The following is a 19,784-nucleotide window of genomic DNA, read 5'->3' on the forward strand; positions in this document are numbered from 1 at the left end:
GCTCAACACACAGCCCTGTGGAGAACCTGTGCTCAACGTGAGAGTGGAGGAGAGGTGGGGTCCGAGTCTCACTGTCTGGGACCGGTTGGTGAGAAAGTCCTTTATCCAGGCACACATGAGGCGGGGGAGGCCAAGGGTGACCAATTTGGTGATGAGAATGTCCGGAATTATTGTATTAAAAGCCGAACTGTAATCCACAAAAAGCATCCGGACGTAGCTCTGTTGCTGCTCTAGATGTCTCAACATGTAGTGGACAGCTACGGCGATAGCATCCTCTGTGGATCTGTTTGCACGATAAGCAAATTGAAAAGGATCGAAATCTGGGGGGAGGTAGTCCTTGATGTGCTGAAGAACCAATCGCTCAAAGCACTTCATGATAACTGGAGTGAGGGCCACAGGACGATAATCATTCAGGCTAGTGGTGGGCGACTTCTTTGGCACTGGGATGATTATGGCTGATTTTAGGCAGGCCGGGATGACTGCTTGGGCCAGGGAGAGGTTGAAAATTCTGGTAAAGATGTGGGCAAGCTGGTGGGCACATGATCTGAGCACCTTACCAGGTACACCGTCTGGGCCAGCAGCCTTCCTGGGGTTCACTGCCAGAAACATCCGTCTAACATCATGTTCCCTCACAGTAAGTAGAGTGGTGCAGGAACCAGAAGGGGATGGAGGCAGGGCTGGACTGGTACAGGGGCCAGATGAGGGTGGAGGTGGGGCTGGAGCAGATGAGTGCTGTTGTTGTGATGTTTCAAAGCGAGCAAAGAAGCAATTTAGCTCTTCTGCCAGCATCGCACTCAGGTCTCCTGTTGTCGCCTCACGGCCTCTGTAGTTTGTGATGTTCTGTATGCCCTGCCACACCTCCCGTTTATTTTTGCTGGACAGGTGGGACTCTATGCTCCTCTTATAGGCCGCCTTAGCTTCCTTAATACCACCTTTCAGGTTGGCACGGGCAGCTCTGTACAGAGCTCTATTACCAGACCTGAAGGCAGCGTCGCAGGCTTTGAGTAGTGTGCGGACCTGTTTGGTCATCCATGGTTTCTGGTTTTGGAAAACCCGAATGTTTTTGCCCACAGTCACATTTCCGATACAGAACTTGATATAGTCCAGTACCGTTCCTGTTAATGTTTCTAGCTCTTGATGTTCAAACAAATCCCAGTCTGTCTGTTCGAAGCAGTCCTGTAGTTTGCAGAATGCATCATCAGGCCAGGTCGTAACAGTCTTTATAGTGGTCTTGACACTGAGTCTGAGGGGGGTGTAGGCAGGGGAGAGCAGGAGGGAGAGATGGTCTGATTGGCCGAGGTGGGGGAGAGGTATGGCTCTATACGCATGCTTAATGTTGGAGTAAACATGATCCAGAGTGTTCGCCCCTCTAGTAAAACACTTAACATGTTGATAGAATTTGGGGAGTACAGTCTTCAAGTTCGCCTTATTAAAGTCTCCTGCAATTATGTGAACACCGTCGGGGTAAGCCCGCTGCTGTTCGTTTATGGTGTTCAACAGGAGAGAGAGCGCCGTGTTCACATTGGCGTCGGGTGGAATATACACAGCCGTGATAATCACTACTGTTAGCTCTCTCGGTAGAAAAAAGGGCCGACATCTTAAAGACATGTACTCGAGGTCAGGGGAACAATGTTTATCTATCATTGTTCCATTATTACACCAATTCTCATGCACATACATACAAAGCCCCCCCCTGCTCTTACCGGAGTCCTCAGTCCTGTCCCAGCGAAGCATAGTACGACCTGCTAGCTGCATGCTAGCATCGGGTATCCTCGGATGAAGCCAGGTTTCAGTAATAATCAAAACACAGCAGTCATGAACGTAGCGATTTCCAGCTAGTTGTAATTCCAAATTGTCGATTTTATTCACTAGGGATCTGGCATTGGAGAGAAACAGGCTCGGTAATGGTGGCTTGTGTGGTTGTTTTCTTAGCCTTAGCATAATACCGGACCTGCATCCCCGCTTTTGCTTCCTCTCCCTCCTCCGTCTGCGCCGCCTTCTGGACCCGACAACAATCCACGGAGAGCCCGGCAATCTCGCTATGTCGTCTGGGATGTTGTGCGTGTGATGAAACATTCTCGAAATAGGTATTCAGTGTTGGTCTCCAATATCCATAAGGTTCTGACTTGTATAGCGGATGTTCGTGGAACCGATAATGCTCAAACAAGTAATAAAGAAATAATACAAAAACAACAAAAAAGAGCACTGGAAAGGAGAGCCGTGAGCTGCAGCAATTGTGTGCGCCGCCATCTTTTGCGCCAACAGGTTGGCCCAGGAAAACAATAGTAGTTGATGACAGAAACAGTGTGAGCTTTGAACCCCCCCCCCCCCCCCAAAAAAAAAAAAAATACAGTTAGTGACATAACCAACAACCTTCGCAGGGCTGTGGTGAAGGTATCACAATCCACCATTCGAAGAAGACTTCAAGTGCAGAAATATAGAGGCTATACCACAAGATGCAAACCACTCATAAGCAGTAAGAATCAGAAGGCCAAATTTTAATTTGCAAAGAAATACAGAGATGAGCCACAGAAGTTCTGTAACCAAGATTAACCTCTACCAAAGTTAGGTAAAGGCCGAAGTGTGGAGAAAGAATGGATCTGCTCATGATTCAAAACACAGAGCCTCATCAGGCAAGCATGGTGGAGGTAGTGTCATGATTTGGGCTTGCATGGCTGCTTCTCGAATGGGCTCACTCATCTTTACTGATGATGTAACTAATGATGGTGGCAGCAGAATGAATTCAGAAGTCTAATCTTCCAATTTACAGAGAAATGCATCCAATCTAATTGGGAGACACTTCATCATGCAGCAAGACAATGACCCAAAAAGTACTGCAAATGGAACTAAAGACATCAGGGGAAAAGTGGAAGGTTTTAGACTGGCCAAGTCCAGACCTTCAACCAGTTGAGCATGCATTTCACCTCCTGAAGAGGAGACTGAAGGGAGAAACCCCTGAAAAGCTACAGTACAAGAAACAACTAAAAGCTGCAGTACAAGCCTGGAAACGCAACAAAAATGCAATCTTGATGCAGTTATTGCAAGCAAAGGATATGCAACAAAATATTAACCCCCCTATTAAGTTGTAAAAAAGTTACATCCATTATGTTATGGGTCAAAATGACTTCCACAGATTAATACACACAAAAAACAGCCAAGAACAGATTAAAACAGGAAAACTTTATTATGGCTTGTCCGAGACAAGCCATACGAAGAAATATTTGCATATAATGACCCTAAATGAGGAAAAGTAAAAAAATTTCAAAGAGAAAAAGAGAAACTAACCAGTATTTCAGACATCTCAAATGTGGACATAGGTCAAATTAACCCACAACATAACAGGAGGGTTAAGGCAGGCTTAGCTGTCAGCCTGTGGTTACTTCATAATTACCAAGATCTTTATTAGTTGTGCAAGTACTTTATAAGTTGATAGCACAGTACCATAGCAAATTTTAATAACCAGTTTATGATTATAGGATATGTGTGCAATGGAAGGGGAGTTGGAGATTCTATTGGGAGAGCTACAAATAAAAATGAAAGGTATAATAACCAGTTTATGATTATATCTATAAGTTATTTACTTTGTCTTCATTCTTTCACTTTGTGCATCTTTCTCTTTTTCCTGGCAGGTTTGATAGGCTTTGCTCGTCTCTGCCCAGGGGATCAGTATGAGGTAAATATGAGGTTTGCATAGACCTCTTCCTGTCAGTAATGGTACTTTCTATACCAGTAAGAAATACTTGTGTAGTATCCCCACCACACTTCAGTACTGTCTGCAGGAGGGATTTACAGTTTATTATTGACACCCATTATTAAACTGACAAGTTAATCTATTAAATTTTACATGCAATAAGTTATATTTTGAGTTTATACATATAGGGACATTGTATAATTTTATTTACACATTTATGTTTCCAATGCAAAAAAAGCTTGAGATCTTTTATATTTGGGGTCCAAGCAGTGAATGTACTGGAACCCTATAGTTTTTGTTAGGATTTTTCTCCTTTTTATTATTATTCTAATTCTCCACAAAAAAAGAGTATAGGGAGCAGTGACCATAAGTCATAGAAACACCAAATTTGGAGAAAAGGTACAGTATGCCCCCAACTTTTTCAGGCACATAGGCCTGATGGTGGTGGAATAGCACAACGTCTTACATTATGATTCATATCTCATGAACTGTAAGTCCTGCAAAAAGAGAAAAATCTTTTTTCCACAGGTTCCTTGGGTTCTCCCAAACAAAAAGCCTCAAGAGCCATTTTACTCTGCCCACTCTGATTTATGATCATTTGCAAAGTGTACTTTTGCAAAATAGTTGTAGTTTTATTTCTAATCTTCATACGTTTTGTGTCAAACTACTCAGCAGAGTGTGATCCTCAATAATTGTCAGAAACATGTTGACATATATAAAGAATGGGCACCACATGTCAATCAGTTCTACTGTGGCAGAACCAAATGCACTGAAGCAGCTGTAACTCATGCTTGAATGGATTTGCATGAAACCTTAGAGGCTTATACACAGGCTTGGGGATTAACGGAATACATGTAATGGCATTACATAATCAGAATGCAAAAAACTGGTAACTGTAACCCGTTACAGTTACTTCAAAAAAACAAAGTAATTAGATTACAGGTACATTTTGGATAAAATGGGAATACTATCAGGATTACATTTTTTCCATTTAAAACCAAATAAATTAATCTTTTGACACAACAGAATATAGACTTGATTATAGAATATATGGCTTGATTATAGAATATATGGCTTGATTATAGTTATGGTTCTCTCTTGCCAGTCGTGGCTCACATGAGTCACATGAGCAACCTTCTGGTGCATGCACAAATAAATTTTGCGCAAAGTTAATTTGGTAGAAATGAACGCAAATTGGTCTCTGAAATGGTTTTGTTAGGGTGACCATATGTCCTCTTTTTCAGACCTTAAAAAAGCGTCCGGCCGGGATTAAAAAATTTGAGAAAACGTCCAGGATTTGTCTTTAGTTTCATTATGATGTTATTCATTATGATGGTCTAATACTGCATCATGTGTGCACATATTTGCATTGCTTTAAACCCTCTCTGTAAATCCCACCTTCTTGCACACAAATTGGTTGATTCTAAAAGGCTTGCACCAACTATTGGCCAAATTCCCGCCTCTCAACCATTAGCCTACTCTCAGCGAACGCGAAAAAGTGGTGCTGTTGTGTACGGCGTCAAACAGTTTCTTGACAATAGCAGCAAATAACAGCTGTCCTGAGTTGAAACAATGCCCATAGCCATATAAGGTAATTTTTAATTTCATGTTATCACATTGCTTTGTATTACATGGTCATTCAAATGTGTAAATAATGGCAGAAGTGTTAGAAGGTACACTTGTGGCATGTAATATTTTATTTTATTCCATGGACATTCAAAATAATGTAGTAACTTATATATACAGTATTTATGTGATGCGAATAGTGCTAATACTGCATCTTTTTCAATGGATTAAAATTTGCGCTCATAGTAACACTGTTTCAAACGCTATTAAGACACCAGAAAAAAAAAGTTGTCCTCTTTTTGGAAAACCAGCATATGGTCACCCTAACTGTTGTTATGTAATGTTACTCACATCAGGGACAGTGAGCTTTTATTTATTCATTTATTTATTATTTTCTTAAAACAAATCCAAACATTGATCAAGTTTTTAAGCTCTAAAATAAGCTCTAAATAAAATAATTTTAGATCATATTGCTTTTCTTTTGACTTTATTTGACCTTGAATTAATCCAAAAGTTTACATTACTTTCAGATTACATTAAATCAGATTACATTACTTTCATATTGTGATACTTGGATTACATTACTGATCATTTTTTTTATGAAGTAATTTGTAACTGTAAAGGAATACATTTTTAAAGTAACTCTCCCAACCCTGCTTATACAGGACATGATTCTCAGGTCATGAGCAAAGTTTGGGGTGTGGTCATACATAAGGGGCAGGGCTATGGTAAGCTAACTTTTATTCAGGACCTGTAAATCCAATTGAGCTGACATTTTATTGGGCTGCTATCTGTGATAATCTGTAAATTTTTTGATGATGACCTAATTAATTAAAAAACATGAATACCATTGATCAATCTAAGCAAGCATTTGACAGTGTTGCCACTGAGCTATCATGGTCATGTCTCGAGATGTAACGAAGATAAGGACAGATGCAAGTGCAGTAGAAACAGTTTTATTAAAGAGAGAGACAAGCAGGTAAATCTAAATCGTGATCAGAACCGTAATCCAAAAACATGCAGAAGGTCAGGCGATCAGCAAATGGGCATAAACGGGGCAAGGTAGGAAACTATGTCGTGGTCACGGAAAACAGGGTCGATATACAAAACAAGAAACATAAACTATAGCGAGGGACTGGGAGCGGAGAAACCAGCGTGGACTAAATGAACTAATCTAAACATGGAACATGACATGGACAAAATAACTAAGACTATGACTGTGGTTAACTATGGTAAGGAATCTAAACTAAACTAATCTAAGTTTCTTATCTAATCTAACGTATAGACTCGTGTCTATTTTAATCTAATATTCCGCACCGTGTGCTGGGAGACGCGTGGTATATATGCAAACATAATCAGCATGTTAATTGCTGATGGCTGACACCAATCTAGACACACGTGAAATAACAGCCAACGACAGAACAGGGAGGAGAAATAACTGAAACATAACAAAAACGCATGTGTCCAATGTACAAAATGTCACGATCGTCAACAAACGAAAAGCAGGTGCTCGCGCACCTTGCCCGTGCACGTGCGCCCACAGGCTCTCCAGCGCGCTGCTTAAAGGGGAAACTGTGACAATCATCACAAAACTTTAGTGGTAGGTTTGATGCAATCTCACTCAAATTAGCCATTGGGGTGCTATTCAAGCACACAAAACCAACAATATCTCTTGGAAGGTAAAGCGTACAGTTACATTTTTTTTTTTTTTTTTTTTAGCTTAATTGTTTTGCTCAATCTATACAAAACAAACTCTTGAAACATTTAGCTCCACCTACATAAATTTGTGACAATTTGCATAAAATGTAAAACCTCCTTTTGCAAACTAGTCCTAAGATTGGCTTGTCTTAAAAATAACCTAATAATAACTGTTTCTCAGTTGTTTGGAGCTGCACAAAATTTAAAAGACATCTTTATGCCAATGTTATGAGGTCTGCAAAGTTTGGGATGTGGATGTAGACAGGGGTGGAGTTTTTCATTAACTGTTTTTATTAACTGAAAGCATGGTTGAGCTGAAGTTTGGTGTACTGAATTTGTCTGCTTATCTCTAAATGGATTTTAATTTCTATTGGGCTACTTCAAAACCATGGCTGCCTTCAGCCAAATAGCTTTCAGCAAAATTTGGTAAATTTTTAATCATTTCTTACTGTAGAACCCAGTGTGTGAGGGGGGCGGAGAAAGATTTGGGAGACAGGTGGAATTCAAGCAGAGCTCCGCACTTGTGTTTATTCACACAGCACTTTTCAGTGCACTTACAAAAACTCAAACCAAGTAAAAAAAAAGTCAAAAAACCAAATCAACTGAATAGGGTCCATCAAGAACTTGGCTTTTGCTCTGTTCAAGTTCATACTTCTAGGTGTGTGGGTGTGTGTGTGTTTCTCTTTTTTTTTGTGCGTTGCACACTCTGCCAGTTCACATTCTCCGGTCGAGCCATCGCTGAAAGCACAAAGAAACATGCATAAGTAGACTGGTAGTAACAAAAGACACAGGTGAAAATCATCATGCGTTAACTGCTGGTTCAACCCACGTCCTCTCCGTCTGCAGGTGACTCTTGACCATGCCCCACTGCCACATATCATCACCACCCAACTCAGGCCTGGGAGCCTGCAGGTCATGACATCCCCTTCCATCCCTGACCCCTGATAGTGGAGGTAATCCACCACTATCGTCTGTGCACCAGGCATGTAGACCACATTCAATTTGAATGGCTGAAGTGCCATATACCAATGAATGATCCACGTGTTGGCATCCGTCGTGTGGTGGAGCCACTGGAGAGAGGCGTGATTGGAACAGAAAGTAAATGGGTGCCCCAGTAGGTAGTACCAGAGGTTTTAGTAAAGTCAGTCATCAGGCTGATGTCCAAAAAATTATGTACAAACCTCAGATAAAAGTCAGCCAGCCTCAGGAACTGCCTCACCTTTTCGGTCTTTGGTCTCAGGCATGCAACAATCAGTGCTGTCTTATCGATTTGGGGATGCACCAGCCCATGGGCCAAGAGGAAGTCCAAATACCATATTTCCACCTGTCCAATTGCACACTTCTTTGGATTTGCTGTGAGTCCCGCCCATCTCAAGGATTTCAGGACAGCCCTTAGATGTTTTAAATGCCACTGCCAATCATTACATATGCCATTACTTATGCTTAATTATGCCATCTAAACAAGCAGCAGCAAATGCATTTTGCAGGGGAGTATTCTGTCAATGAGGTGTTGAAACATCTCCTAAAGTCCACACAAAAACTTACCTACTGCAGGACTGCTCTCTAGATGTTGGAATACTCCAGCTGCATCTATGACAGCAGCTGGTGGGTGGCAAGCTGGTCTTTCCTCTATAGAAAGTGGAGGAGTCAGAGAGCGTATTTCTCCTCTGACCACACATCTGTCACATGCTGGAAAAGCTCGAAGAAGGCCTCTGGATTGTCATTGGAGGTCATCTTGGTGAGCATCAGGGGTGAAATAGTGACACGGGACATAGCTGGAGATGTGGTGGGCTCCAGCAGCTTCTGGAGTGTTCGCCAACTCTTGGCATGATCCTGTATGAAGGCTTTGAAATGCCGCTGCTGCTTTTTGCACAGATTGAGAAGCATTTGTTGTTGATTTTGGTGGAGGCTGGAGAGGGACTTTATGATCTTGCCAAGCAGGGAGGCTTCCATGGCACTCTCTCAGTCTTCAAAAATCCTGGGTTTTGGCACCACTGTATTGTAGAACCCAATGTGTGAGGGTTCAGAGGAAGACTCAGGAGGCAAGCAGTTTTCTAGCAGAGCTCCAGTCTCTCATTTATTCATACCATGCTTTTCAGTACATTTAAAAAAAACTTCATGAAATGAACAAACCAACTGAAAAGTGTCCGTCATGAACTTGTGGCTTTCGATCTGTTCAAGTTCAAGTTCCTCTGTGTGTTTTGCACTCTTTGCCAGTTCAATCATTCACTCTCTCTCTGTCTCTGGTTACAGCACAGTTACTTAAAGCACAAATAAACACACATAAGTAGACGTGGTAACAAGACACAGGAGGGAATCATCATGCATTACCTGCTGGTTCAACCCGACCCCTCTCCAGCCGCAGCTGACACTGGACCACGCCCCCTCTGCCAATAATACTTATTAAGTTTTATGAGCATTACTCACAAATCTTGATAAGTATGTTCTTCTATGGAATCAATCTTGTTCTTTGTTCTTTGGCATGAATTAATATCCTTAGCAGGATTCAGTACCAAGTTTAATTTTGGTTTTATCGGGCCACACAAGATGATGCCAGCTGTAGTTCTAATGACATTTGGTGAAGTTCAGGCTCCTTATTTTGTGAGATGCTTTCAAGAAGGTCGTCTTTCTTGCAAACCTTTCAAATAGCTTGTTTTTATGAAAGTGGTGCAATCCTTCATCATCCTCCTTACTGTGGGGGGGACAGTGTGCTCAATTACATGATTATGTTTGCATTTCCTGGAAAATGTCCAACTGTTTCATACATATGAACCTTTCTGTTTTGTAACTGTTATGTAAAGGTATTTTAACTGCATATGTAGTTATTTTTAATATCCATTACCCAATTTGTGCAGGCCAAATAACCATCCGTCTCTTTTGTGTTAAAAAAAAAAAGGTCTTTATTCTTTCCAGAGGGCAAAGGGATTTTCTAAAATCATATTTATACCCAGTGAGTTTGCTGAGACTGAGAACAAATGAAAAATAATGTACTCTGATAATGAATGGTAATATGCTTGCGTTTATTTAAAATCTTATTTAGGGGTGTTAATACCTTTGCCACATATATTTTTGAGGTAAATACTAGCTTTAGACCTTATCCTGGTGGAATAATGTTATAGAATCATTTAGCCAGATAAACTATAGTTGATACACACATACACAAACCAAACCACTCTCACTATGTAGGTGTTAATCCGGCTGGGACGACAGCGATGGAGAATCAGAGGGCGGATCCAGACTGATGACAAACAGCTGTGGGATGAAGAGGAAATGGTTTTCCTCCCTCATATCCATGAGAGCTTTGAGATCAAGGTGAGTGACATGCACCCACACACACACCTGTTCAAACAGAACCTCCTCTGAAGGCCATGATGACAAAACCCTTTTTATATATTAATGATGGCTGCATCAGGTATTACATAACTGGAGAAACTATGTGAGAGACAGGGTACTGCAGCTTCTGATTAAATGTTAAACTATAAAAAGGATTTAGGGTATTTGTATTATTGTGATATTGATTTTTTTTTTCCCCCTGCATGCAATTTTCCATTTTAAAATACCACAATAAACATCGTTTAAACATCCAAAACTGAAAGCCTAAAAAAGACAGGAAAACAAGCACTTCCACTATTTCAGGTTTAAGGAGAGCAGGGGAGGGCATGATAATATTATCAGTTGTGCATTCAGGAACTGCGGCAATAGCAAAAACTCAGCTGGATGTTGCATTTTAAAAATGATTCTGATAAAATACGTTTACAAATTGGCTGTAAGCACCGCCATTAAAGTTATTTGTAAAGTGTTAGATTTGACACATGATGCTGTAGGTTTATTTATTTATTTTTGGTCTAAATTTTCATTTATCTTTTTTTCTGCTGAAAGGTGAAAGAGCAGTTTTTGATGATTTTTGCCTGAAATTTTGTGGTGGCACCCCTAATAAATATAGTTAACAGATATTAAATATATACTTGTCTAATGTTAGTTGAATCGAACATACAGTGATAGACATTATTTCACATTAATGAACTCAAGTTATCATGATATAATAAGTTGAGTGCACCTGAGATTGGGTTGAAGGGGGTGGGGCTTCCAGATAGTGTTAGTTAATATTGGAGAGATCAAAATGCTTACTTATTATATACCAGATTCATGTGTCTCCCATTTTCTTGGGGAGAAAAAGACTATACATTTGGAATATTTTTGAGTGATAACTTGCACTAGTGTACTCCGATGTTAAATTGAGGAGCAGGTCAGGTCTGGTTGGCAGGTCTGGTAATATAATATAATCGGCAAAAAACATCACTGGATATTGTGGCAGTGTAATATGGTTTAAGGATGATAAAATCTCACAATCCTACTGTATATATTATTTTACAGTCTTACAACTACCTGCAGATAATACAAAATGGGTCCTACAGAACTTTTACCTTCACACCTTGGACAATTTAGTGGTCCAGAGTGCTTGTGGAGTTGTTCGTAATAAATATGCCCCAATAAAACATGTTAAGATGTTTCCAAACATCTTGTTTTGGAGGTTTTTTGGCAGGGTATACTGAACTGTAAAAAGCGACTTTCTGTTGTAGTAATCATGTTTTAGGTGCTGATGCTGATGTCTTTTCAATTTTACACGGCACTGATGGTGTGGTTTTACCATAAGCATGACTCATGAGATCCATGCAACATAAAATCTGACTTATGGAATACAACAGGGTCATAAAACAAGAACAGCCTACTTTTACTACAGTGTAATAAATGTGCAAATTTATAGCAGAATGGATGAATGGAGCTCATTATCATTGCCCCTGGCATATTTGCTTATTATTTTTGGTTGTTTCCATACTTGAAGAATCCTTGATACAGGGCAAGTAATGTTAAGCTGTAGGTGGATAGTAATTTGAGCAAAATTAGTAACTTTATCTCCTGTGGCAAACTGTCTCAGGAAGTAGCACCTATTATAGAGGCACAGTTGCCTTTCCTGGGCCTGGAGCAATGGAGACACAATGGAATTTTGCTTACAAGTTTAGTATAACTGATCACATAGGTTCTCTCTCAGGATCCCACCTCGATTATGCAAATCCCAATTATGTGACATAGTGCCTTGCCATACTCTTCACAGAGATCATCCACAGACGCACTGCTTCTGGTTGCAATGTCCCATAGTCCACTATGACTAATATGAAACAGTACCCATCTACAGACCCATATGGCCTGACAAGATTCATACCAATTCTTTCACTGGGGACCTAGGAAAGATACCATAGTGGTATGTTTGGGGTTGCTGACATTAGACAATTATGGCAAGACACATACCACCATTGCACATCACTGTAAATGGTCAGCCAATAGAAACAAGACTTTAACTTGAGTAGTGTTGTATCTACCTTTTTCTCCATGGCTTTTTGCTACCAACAATTCAGTCATGGTTTCTACAGGTTCTGTACAGCTTGTTATTAGGGGTCAAAGTACAGAAGGGGGGTGAGGGGTGAGGGTGTAAATATGTCTGAATATAATATAAACATATAAATACCTCTATAATATATAATACAAGTACACTTATTTCATGTCTCCATCAAACAATATATTTTCTTGAATATTAAGACGGGCACATTCATGAATTATGTGTGCCACGAAACAAACACCTTTCAGTCATGCTTATCTTCCATATCATGACCCTCTGCCCACTTACTCCTAGCTTTTTTACCAGGTGGTCCAAAGTAATTTTATATCATCTCTCTCTACTTCAATCTCTCTCTTTCTTGCCTTTTTTGACTATCAACAAAAATAAGAGTGACAGCTTGTGTCAGTGCAATAAAAAAGTGGTACATTAAAAGCTCATAGTGGCTTCAGAATCTGCATAAATGACAGTAAAAACACTTTACAAACATTACATATCTCTTTATGTAACTATTGACCAAGTTTATATTTGTAATAAATAAGTAGGCTAGCATAACTGTGGATACAATACTTAGCAAGGTATGATAGTGAAAATAAATTAAGATGAATAAGGGCATTCAAAATAGATTAAACCTGGATCATTTCAGGTACATGCATATGTTAAAGTAAGTGTAAAGATTTTCAGCTCTGGTAAGACTAGAGTACCAACCATGAAATTCAACATTGTGCAAACACACGCAGAAGCGTCCCATTGGCTGCAGGTCAGGGGTCGGGAACCTATGGCTCATGAGCCATATATAGCTCTTTCAGTGATTGCCTATGGCTTAACGCCAGGAAAAAAAAGGACTCATGAAAGCTAGAGTGTCAGTTCAATTAAAACTCTACATATTACATATTTTAAAATATTACATAATTCATAACCAATGTCCATTTGTCATGTATACACCAACCTGTGGCACAACAAGCTCAAATTTCACTGGACAATGTGAAGCAGAGTGGTAATTTCCTGATTTAATACTAAGGTGAAATAGCTAAAAGAAAAACAAAGACAATGAGTATCGTTCTTTCTAGTCTGAACGGACAGCCGAATTTGTATATTTGGAAGTCGCATTCATGGTAAGTAGTGTTCAATTTACTCTCACTTATGTACTGCATCTTGTATTGATTTACCATTTGATGAAACTATCATAATTGGTTAAATGACATACAACAGGCCTATCAGTTGAAGTGCAGGCTGTTAGGTCTAGAACACGCAAAATGTCAAATGGCCTTTGCATTACCACTTTTTATAATTTTATAATTATGCAATAATAGTAAAGATAATAACTATAATAAGAAGAAGCTATATATATATATATATATATATATATATATATATATATATAATATTTATTATATATATATATATAGTATTTATTATATATATATATATATATATATATATATATATATATATATATATATATATAAACATTTTTAAAATGTTTACTTTTCTCTGGCTCTTTAAAGAAGACTTTTTTTTTTTTTTTTGCTTTTATGGCTCTGCCAGCTGAAAAGGTTCCCAACCTCTGCTGTAGGTATTGTGGAAAGTCAACATTGCGAAACCATACGGAGAAGCATTCCCACTGGCTGCAGCCTGTGGGTATTATGGCCAAACAGGAAAATCAACATTGCGCAACCACACACAGAATATCCCTGCTATACTTAAGTTTGGAATTCACATTTATGTGCTGAAATCGCTTTTGGAAAAAAATATTGTCTCCTCTTTTTCTTGTCGACAAAAATAAAAAGAGATTTTGATTGTCTCATCTTAGTCATGGAAAAAGGTCGTCGACTAACATTTTTCATCATAGTTTTTGTTAATGAAATTAACACTATGCAATTGTTAGGATTTCTTTTCTTCTTTTTCTTCTTCTTCTGCCTTAAAATGAATCATGCAGACCAAACCATAAATCCTATAGAAATGAAACTTGGTCAATAGATCAGCCTAATGGCACTACTGTATAGCACAGGGTTTTACATCTGAGGTCATATGCAAAGTTAGAGTATGGACATGTGGTCAGATAAGCTGTTTCTTATGAACCGTAACCGACTGAGCTAAAATTTTGTATGCTGCATCTATGTAGTTATCTGTAAGTGGATTTTTGAAAATCAGGCATTTGACAGTGTTACCACTGAGGTATCACAAAATTTTAATGGTAGGTTGAGGTCGGGACTCAGTCAGGGACCTTCAGTACAAGGTTCTGAAGATGTCTGCATGGTTGTAGCAAGGTTGGGGCATGGTCATACATAGGGGTGGAGTTCAAATCCAAATAGCTGTTTCTCAACCTGTGGCTCATAGAATTTAGGAGTGGAGTTTAAGTCCAAATAACTGTTTCTCAAGAACCATATGGCTGATCAAGCTGAAATTTGGTATGGTGGGTCTATGATTTTTCATGATCCCTAATTATTGAAGAAATATAGCCACCATGAGACAATCAGGTTTTAACAGGCATTTGACAAGGTTTCCATTAAGCTGTCATCATGAATCTTGATTGGTAATTTCATGATAGTTTCATAGGGGTTGGAGTTAAGTTCAAATAGATGTTTCTCAGTCTAATTTTGCTGATCTGTGAACCTGTAACTGGATTTTTAATCATCACTGAACTGATCAAATATATGGCCACTTCCCACCAATTAGCTTTTACCAGGCATTTTAATGTCAATGTCAAATTTATTTGTATAGCACCATTAAAAACAACATAGGCAAGTGCTTTAAAATAATAATTACAAAAGCTAAAAAAAATACATAAAAATAGTATCAATAAAAAAAAAAATTAACATTATAACTGTTGTTACATAGCAATCATATAACCAATTTAAAACTATCTCTATGGCTGGTCAAATGCCAAGGAAAAGAAATAAGTTTTTAACTTGGATTTGAAAATAGTTAAGGTAGGAGCAGTTCTAATGTGTAGAGGCAGACTATTCCAAAGCTTAGGGCTAGCCACAGTGAAAGCGTCATCACCTCTAAGCTTCAATCTAGATCTGGGAACCGTTAGTTGCACTTGATCACATGACCTAAGAGTTCTAGAGTGTTTTGAAATAAATTCTATAGTGCATTGGTAGCCAGTGTAATGAAGTAAGAATAGGGGTAATGTGTTCGTGCTTTTGTGTACCTGTCAGGAGGCTGGCAGCAACATTCTGGACTAATTGTAATCGGGCTATAGATGTCTGATTATTTCCAGTGTAGAGAGAGTTGCAATAATCCAGATGCGAAGAGATAAAAGCATGAGTCACTTTTTGAAGATACTTAAAAGTTAGAAAAGACGACCTTAGCTAAGAAAAATACTTGATCTGACAACCACATTAATCTGCTTGTCAAGTTTGAGATCACTAACCAGTACAACGGCGAGGTTTTTTAACTTGTGGTTTAATATAGGATGGTGGCGCTCGGCTTTACGTGACGTACGGGTTTTTCGCGGCGCCGACGTCGGATCTGATCACCACTTGCTTGTGACCTCAATCCGACTAAAATTGAAAAGAGTGGCCGGACACAACACCGTTCGGTCATTTGCCTCCGAGAAATTGAAGGACCGCGTGAACGCCGAGCACTTCCACATTGAACTCGCTAACCGATTCCAGATTCTTGACAACTCGGCCAGCATCGAAGAACAATGGGCACAGATCAAGGATGCTGCCATCGAGACGGCAGAGAGAACGATTGGTCGACGGCGTGGAACGCAGCGAGAACGGTGGATTCAGGACCGGACATGGTCGTTGCTCGATGAAAGACGGGTCAAGAAACGTCAGCGCGATCAAGCAAAGACCGAAGAGGAGCGAAATGAAGCATCGCAGGCGTACCGAGAACTTGACCGCAGGGTCAAGAGGAGTTGCCGAGCAGACAAGAAGGACTGGCTGGACCGGAAGGGCACTGAAGCACAAGTGGCTGCGGACCAGGGTGACAGCGGGACTCTGTTTCGTGTGGTCAGAGACCTCACTCGGGCCCGAAGCGGCTCCACTGGGCCGATAAGGGATACAACCGGCAGGATGCTAGTTAGCAAAGAAGAGCAGGACGCGCGTTGGGTGGAACATTTCAAAAACACCCTAAACCAGCCGGCTCCCGTAGCCACGCATGACTTTACAGTTTTTCCTCCTCCCTATGAGCTGGAAGTGGATATGAGCGACATCATGGATGCTGAGGTCGCTGCAGCGATTCGTCATCTGAAAAACAACAAAGCACCTGGTCTTGACCAAATCTCGGCAGAAATGCTGAAAGCGGGTGGTGATGAAGTTGTATGGGTGCTCACTACGCTGCTCAATGACTGCTGGCACATGGAACGTGTCCCAAATGACTGGAGACAGGGTGTCATCGTCAAATTACCTAAGAAAGGTAATCTCGCAAACTGTAACAATTGGAGAGGCATCACCCTTCTGTCTGTCCCAGGCAAGGTATTTTGTCTCGTCCTCCTCAAACGGATACTGCGAGCAGTCGATCAGGCTCTACGGGACGAATAGGCCGGGTTTAGAAGCGGTCGGTCGTGCATTGAACAAATCTTTGCTCTTCGAAACATCATTGAACAAAGCTCCGAATATCAGAAACCGCTCTTGGTCAACTTTATAGACTTTAAGAAGGCGTTTGACAGCGTCCACCAGAAATCGCTTTGGAACATCGCACGGCTATATGGCATTCCACAGCGGTTTATCACCATTTTCCAGAACTTATATCAGGATTCTAGCTGTTGCATCCGGACGGACACAGGTCATACTGCCTTTTTCACCATCGAGACCGGAGTCAGACAGGGCTGCATTCTTTCACCATTCTTTTTCCTCATGATGATGGACTTCGTCATGCGACGAGCACTAACACAGCCAGCGTCTGGAATTCCGTGGACAAGCCAGGGACGCCTGACCGACCTGGAATTCGCCGACAATATTGTGCTATTGGCGCAGAATGGGAAAGTCTTACAGGAGATGACCACTAGCCTGGAGCATGAAGCAGCCAAAGTTGGGTTACAGATCAGCACTGACAAGACCAACGTCATGGCGGTCGGCCGGATGACGCCGGTGCGGATCACGGTGAGCAACCAGCTGATCGAAGAAGTCAAACAGTTCACCTACCCTGGCAGCATTGTGGCTGCGGATGGTGGGACTAACGCGGATGTCAATCGCAGAATCGGCAGAGCATTTGCAGTCTTCCAACAGCTACAGCCGATTTGGGCTAGGCGAACTATTCACATCCACAGCAAACTTCGCCTGTTTAATAGCATCATCATCCCAACCGCCATCTATGCATCTGAAACTTGGAAGAGCTCGAGGGCAGTCATCCACAAGCTGAATGTGTTTCAGCAACGATGCCTGAGAAGAATACTCGGTGTATCATACCGTGATCGTATTTCAAATGAAGAAATTCTAAGAAGAACAAACTCCCGCAGCCTGGCAGAAATGGTCGTAGAGCGAAGAATGCGCTTTGCAGGACACATTCTACGGATGTCTGACCACCGCCACGCAAAGATCGCGCTGCGCTGGACGCCGCCACGGGGGAAGAGAAGAGTAGGGCGGCCGCATAATACATGCGACGAACATTCATGGAAGATCTACGAGCGCTCGATGTCAAGTGGGAAGATGTGGAAATCGACGCTGCCGACCGAGCCCGCTGGCGAATGCTTGTTGCCCGATGTGCCTCGCTGCGCGGACGGAACTAACTAACTAACTAACTAACTAACTAACTTAATATAGGATGCAAATTGATCCAAGTTAGGTATTAAATTTGATGTAGTGGACGCCAGACCAAAAATAGCAATCTCAGTCTTACTCTCATTTAAATGTACAACCCCAATTCTGAAAAGGTTGGGACAGTATGGAAAATGCTAGAGTGGAAAAGAAAATGGAAAAGAAGAGTGATTTTTAAATGTACTTTGACATGTATTTAAGGAAAAATCTGATAAAAGACAAGGTATTTGCTGTTTTACCTAATCAACTGCATAGTTTGGTAAACATTTATTTTGAAATTGATGCATGCAAAACGTTCCAAAAAAGTTGGGACGGAGCAATTTAGGACTAATAATCATGTGACAAGTTGAAATAAGAAGGTCATATGAAACAGGTGAGGCAATCGTCTATCATAGTATACAAGGAGCCTCCAAAACAGGTCTAAACCTTCAAGAGCAAGGATGGGTCGAGGTTTGCCAATCTGCCAACAGATGCGGCAGCGAATAATCCAACACTTTGAGAACATCATTCCCCAAAGACAAATCGGTAGGATTTGGGGCATTTCACCTTCTACAGTGCACAATATAATTAAAAGATTAAAGGAATCTGGTAAAATCTCTGTGTGTAAAGGGCAAGGCCGAAAACCACTTCTGAATGCATGTGATGACCGATCCCTCAGACGTCACTGTCTTAAAATCCATCATGAGTCTGTAATGAATATCTTGACATGGGTTCGTGAATACTTTGGTAAACCTTTGTCGGTCAACACCATTTGGCACTGCATACACATATGCAAGTTAAGGGTCTCTGGGCGTGATCTCATCTGGGATGGACAGTAGCACAGTGGATAGTTCAAATAGTTTCCTCCGGATCAAAGAGGAAAAGGACCATCCAAGTTGTTATCGGCATCAAGTCCGAAAGCCAAAAGCATCTGTCATTGTATGGGGGTGTGTCAGTGCCCATGGTATGGGTAACTTGCACATCTGTGAAGGCACCATTAATGCAGAAAGATATGTACACATTTTGGAGCAACATATGCTGCCATCCAGAGCAGGACAACGCCTGCTAAATAAGGCAATGAAGTTCCATACAGTTGCACAGCTGAAGAAATGCATAATGGAAGAACTGGGAAAAATCCTGCTTGCTAAACTTATCCAACTCGTGTCTTCAGTGTCCAAACGCTTAATAAGTTTTCTTAAAAGAAAAGGTGATGTTACACAGTGGTAAACAGTCGACTGTCCCAACATTTTTGGAGTGTGTTGCAGTCATCACATCTGAAATGATTGAATATTTTCAAAAATAAATTAAATTCACAAAGTAAAACATATAATGTGTTAATAATGTGATTTCAATATATTTAAAATTTAATTTTCAAATTAATTTTTGAAATGTTTGGGTTTTTTTTGCATTTTCCATACTGTACCAACTTTTTCGGAATTGGGATTGTAAGAAATTTTAAGACAGCCATGATATTAATACTTTTAGGCAAGTCAAAAGTGGTTCAAGAGCATTTGAGTCATTGAGGTCATGTATAATGTTTGGGGCATGATCATACATGGAGCTGAGCTGAGGTGAGATAATAATAATAATAATAATAATAATAATAATAATAATAATAAACTTTATTTTATAGGGCACCTTTAAAAGCAGCTTCTCAAAGCACTGTACACAAAATAAGCAGTAGACAGAAAAAAATGTAAAAAAAAAAAAAAAAAAGAAGAACAAGAACAAGAAGAGGAAGAAGAAA

At 40.4% G+C, this 19,784-nt stretch overlaps 1 protein-coding gene across 7 annotated transcripts in view; it reads left to right on the forward strand.

The window, feature by feature from the left end:
* The window catches only part of ripor3 (RIPOR family member 3), a 104,219-nt gene that overhangs the window by 21,093 nt on the left and 63,342 nt on the right, over positions 1-19,784 (forward strand). For all 7 annotated transcript variants that reach the window (XR_008387133.1, XR_008387134.1, XM_053636833.1 and 4 more), the window contains 3 exons: positions 3,477-3,540; positions 3,630-3,673; positions 10,142-10,267. Coding sequence is in view for 5 of the 7 variants with exons in the window: in XM_053636833.1 (XP_053492808.1) it covers positions 3,477-3,540; positions 3,630-3,673; positions 10,142-10,267 (234 nt within the window). In the remaining 2 variants the exon portion in view is untranslated. The remainder of the gene's footprint in view (positions 1-3,476; positions 3,541-3,629; positions 3,674-10,141; positions 10,268-19,784) is intronic.

This window comes from Ictalurus furcatus, chromosome 11 (assembly GCF_023375685.1).
Source record: "Ictalurus furcatus strain D&B chromosome 11, Billie_1.0, whole genome shotgun sequence".
In the NCBI taxonomy this organism is placed as follows: domain Eukaryota; kingdom Metazoa; phylum Chordata; class Actinopteri; order Siluriformes; family Ictaluridae; genus Ictalurus; species Ictalurus furcatus.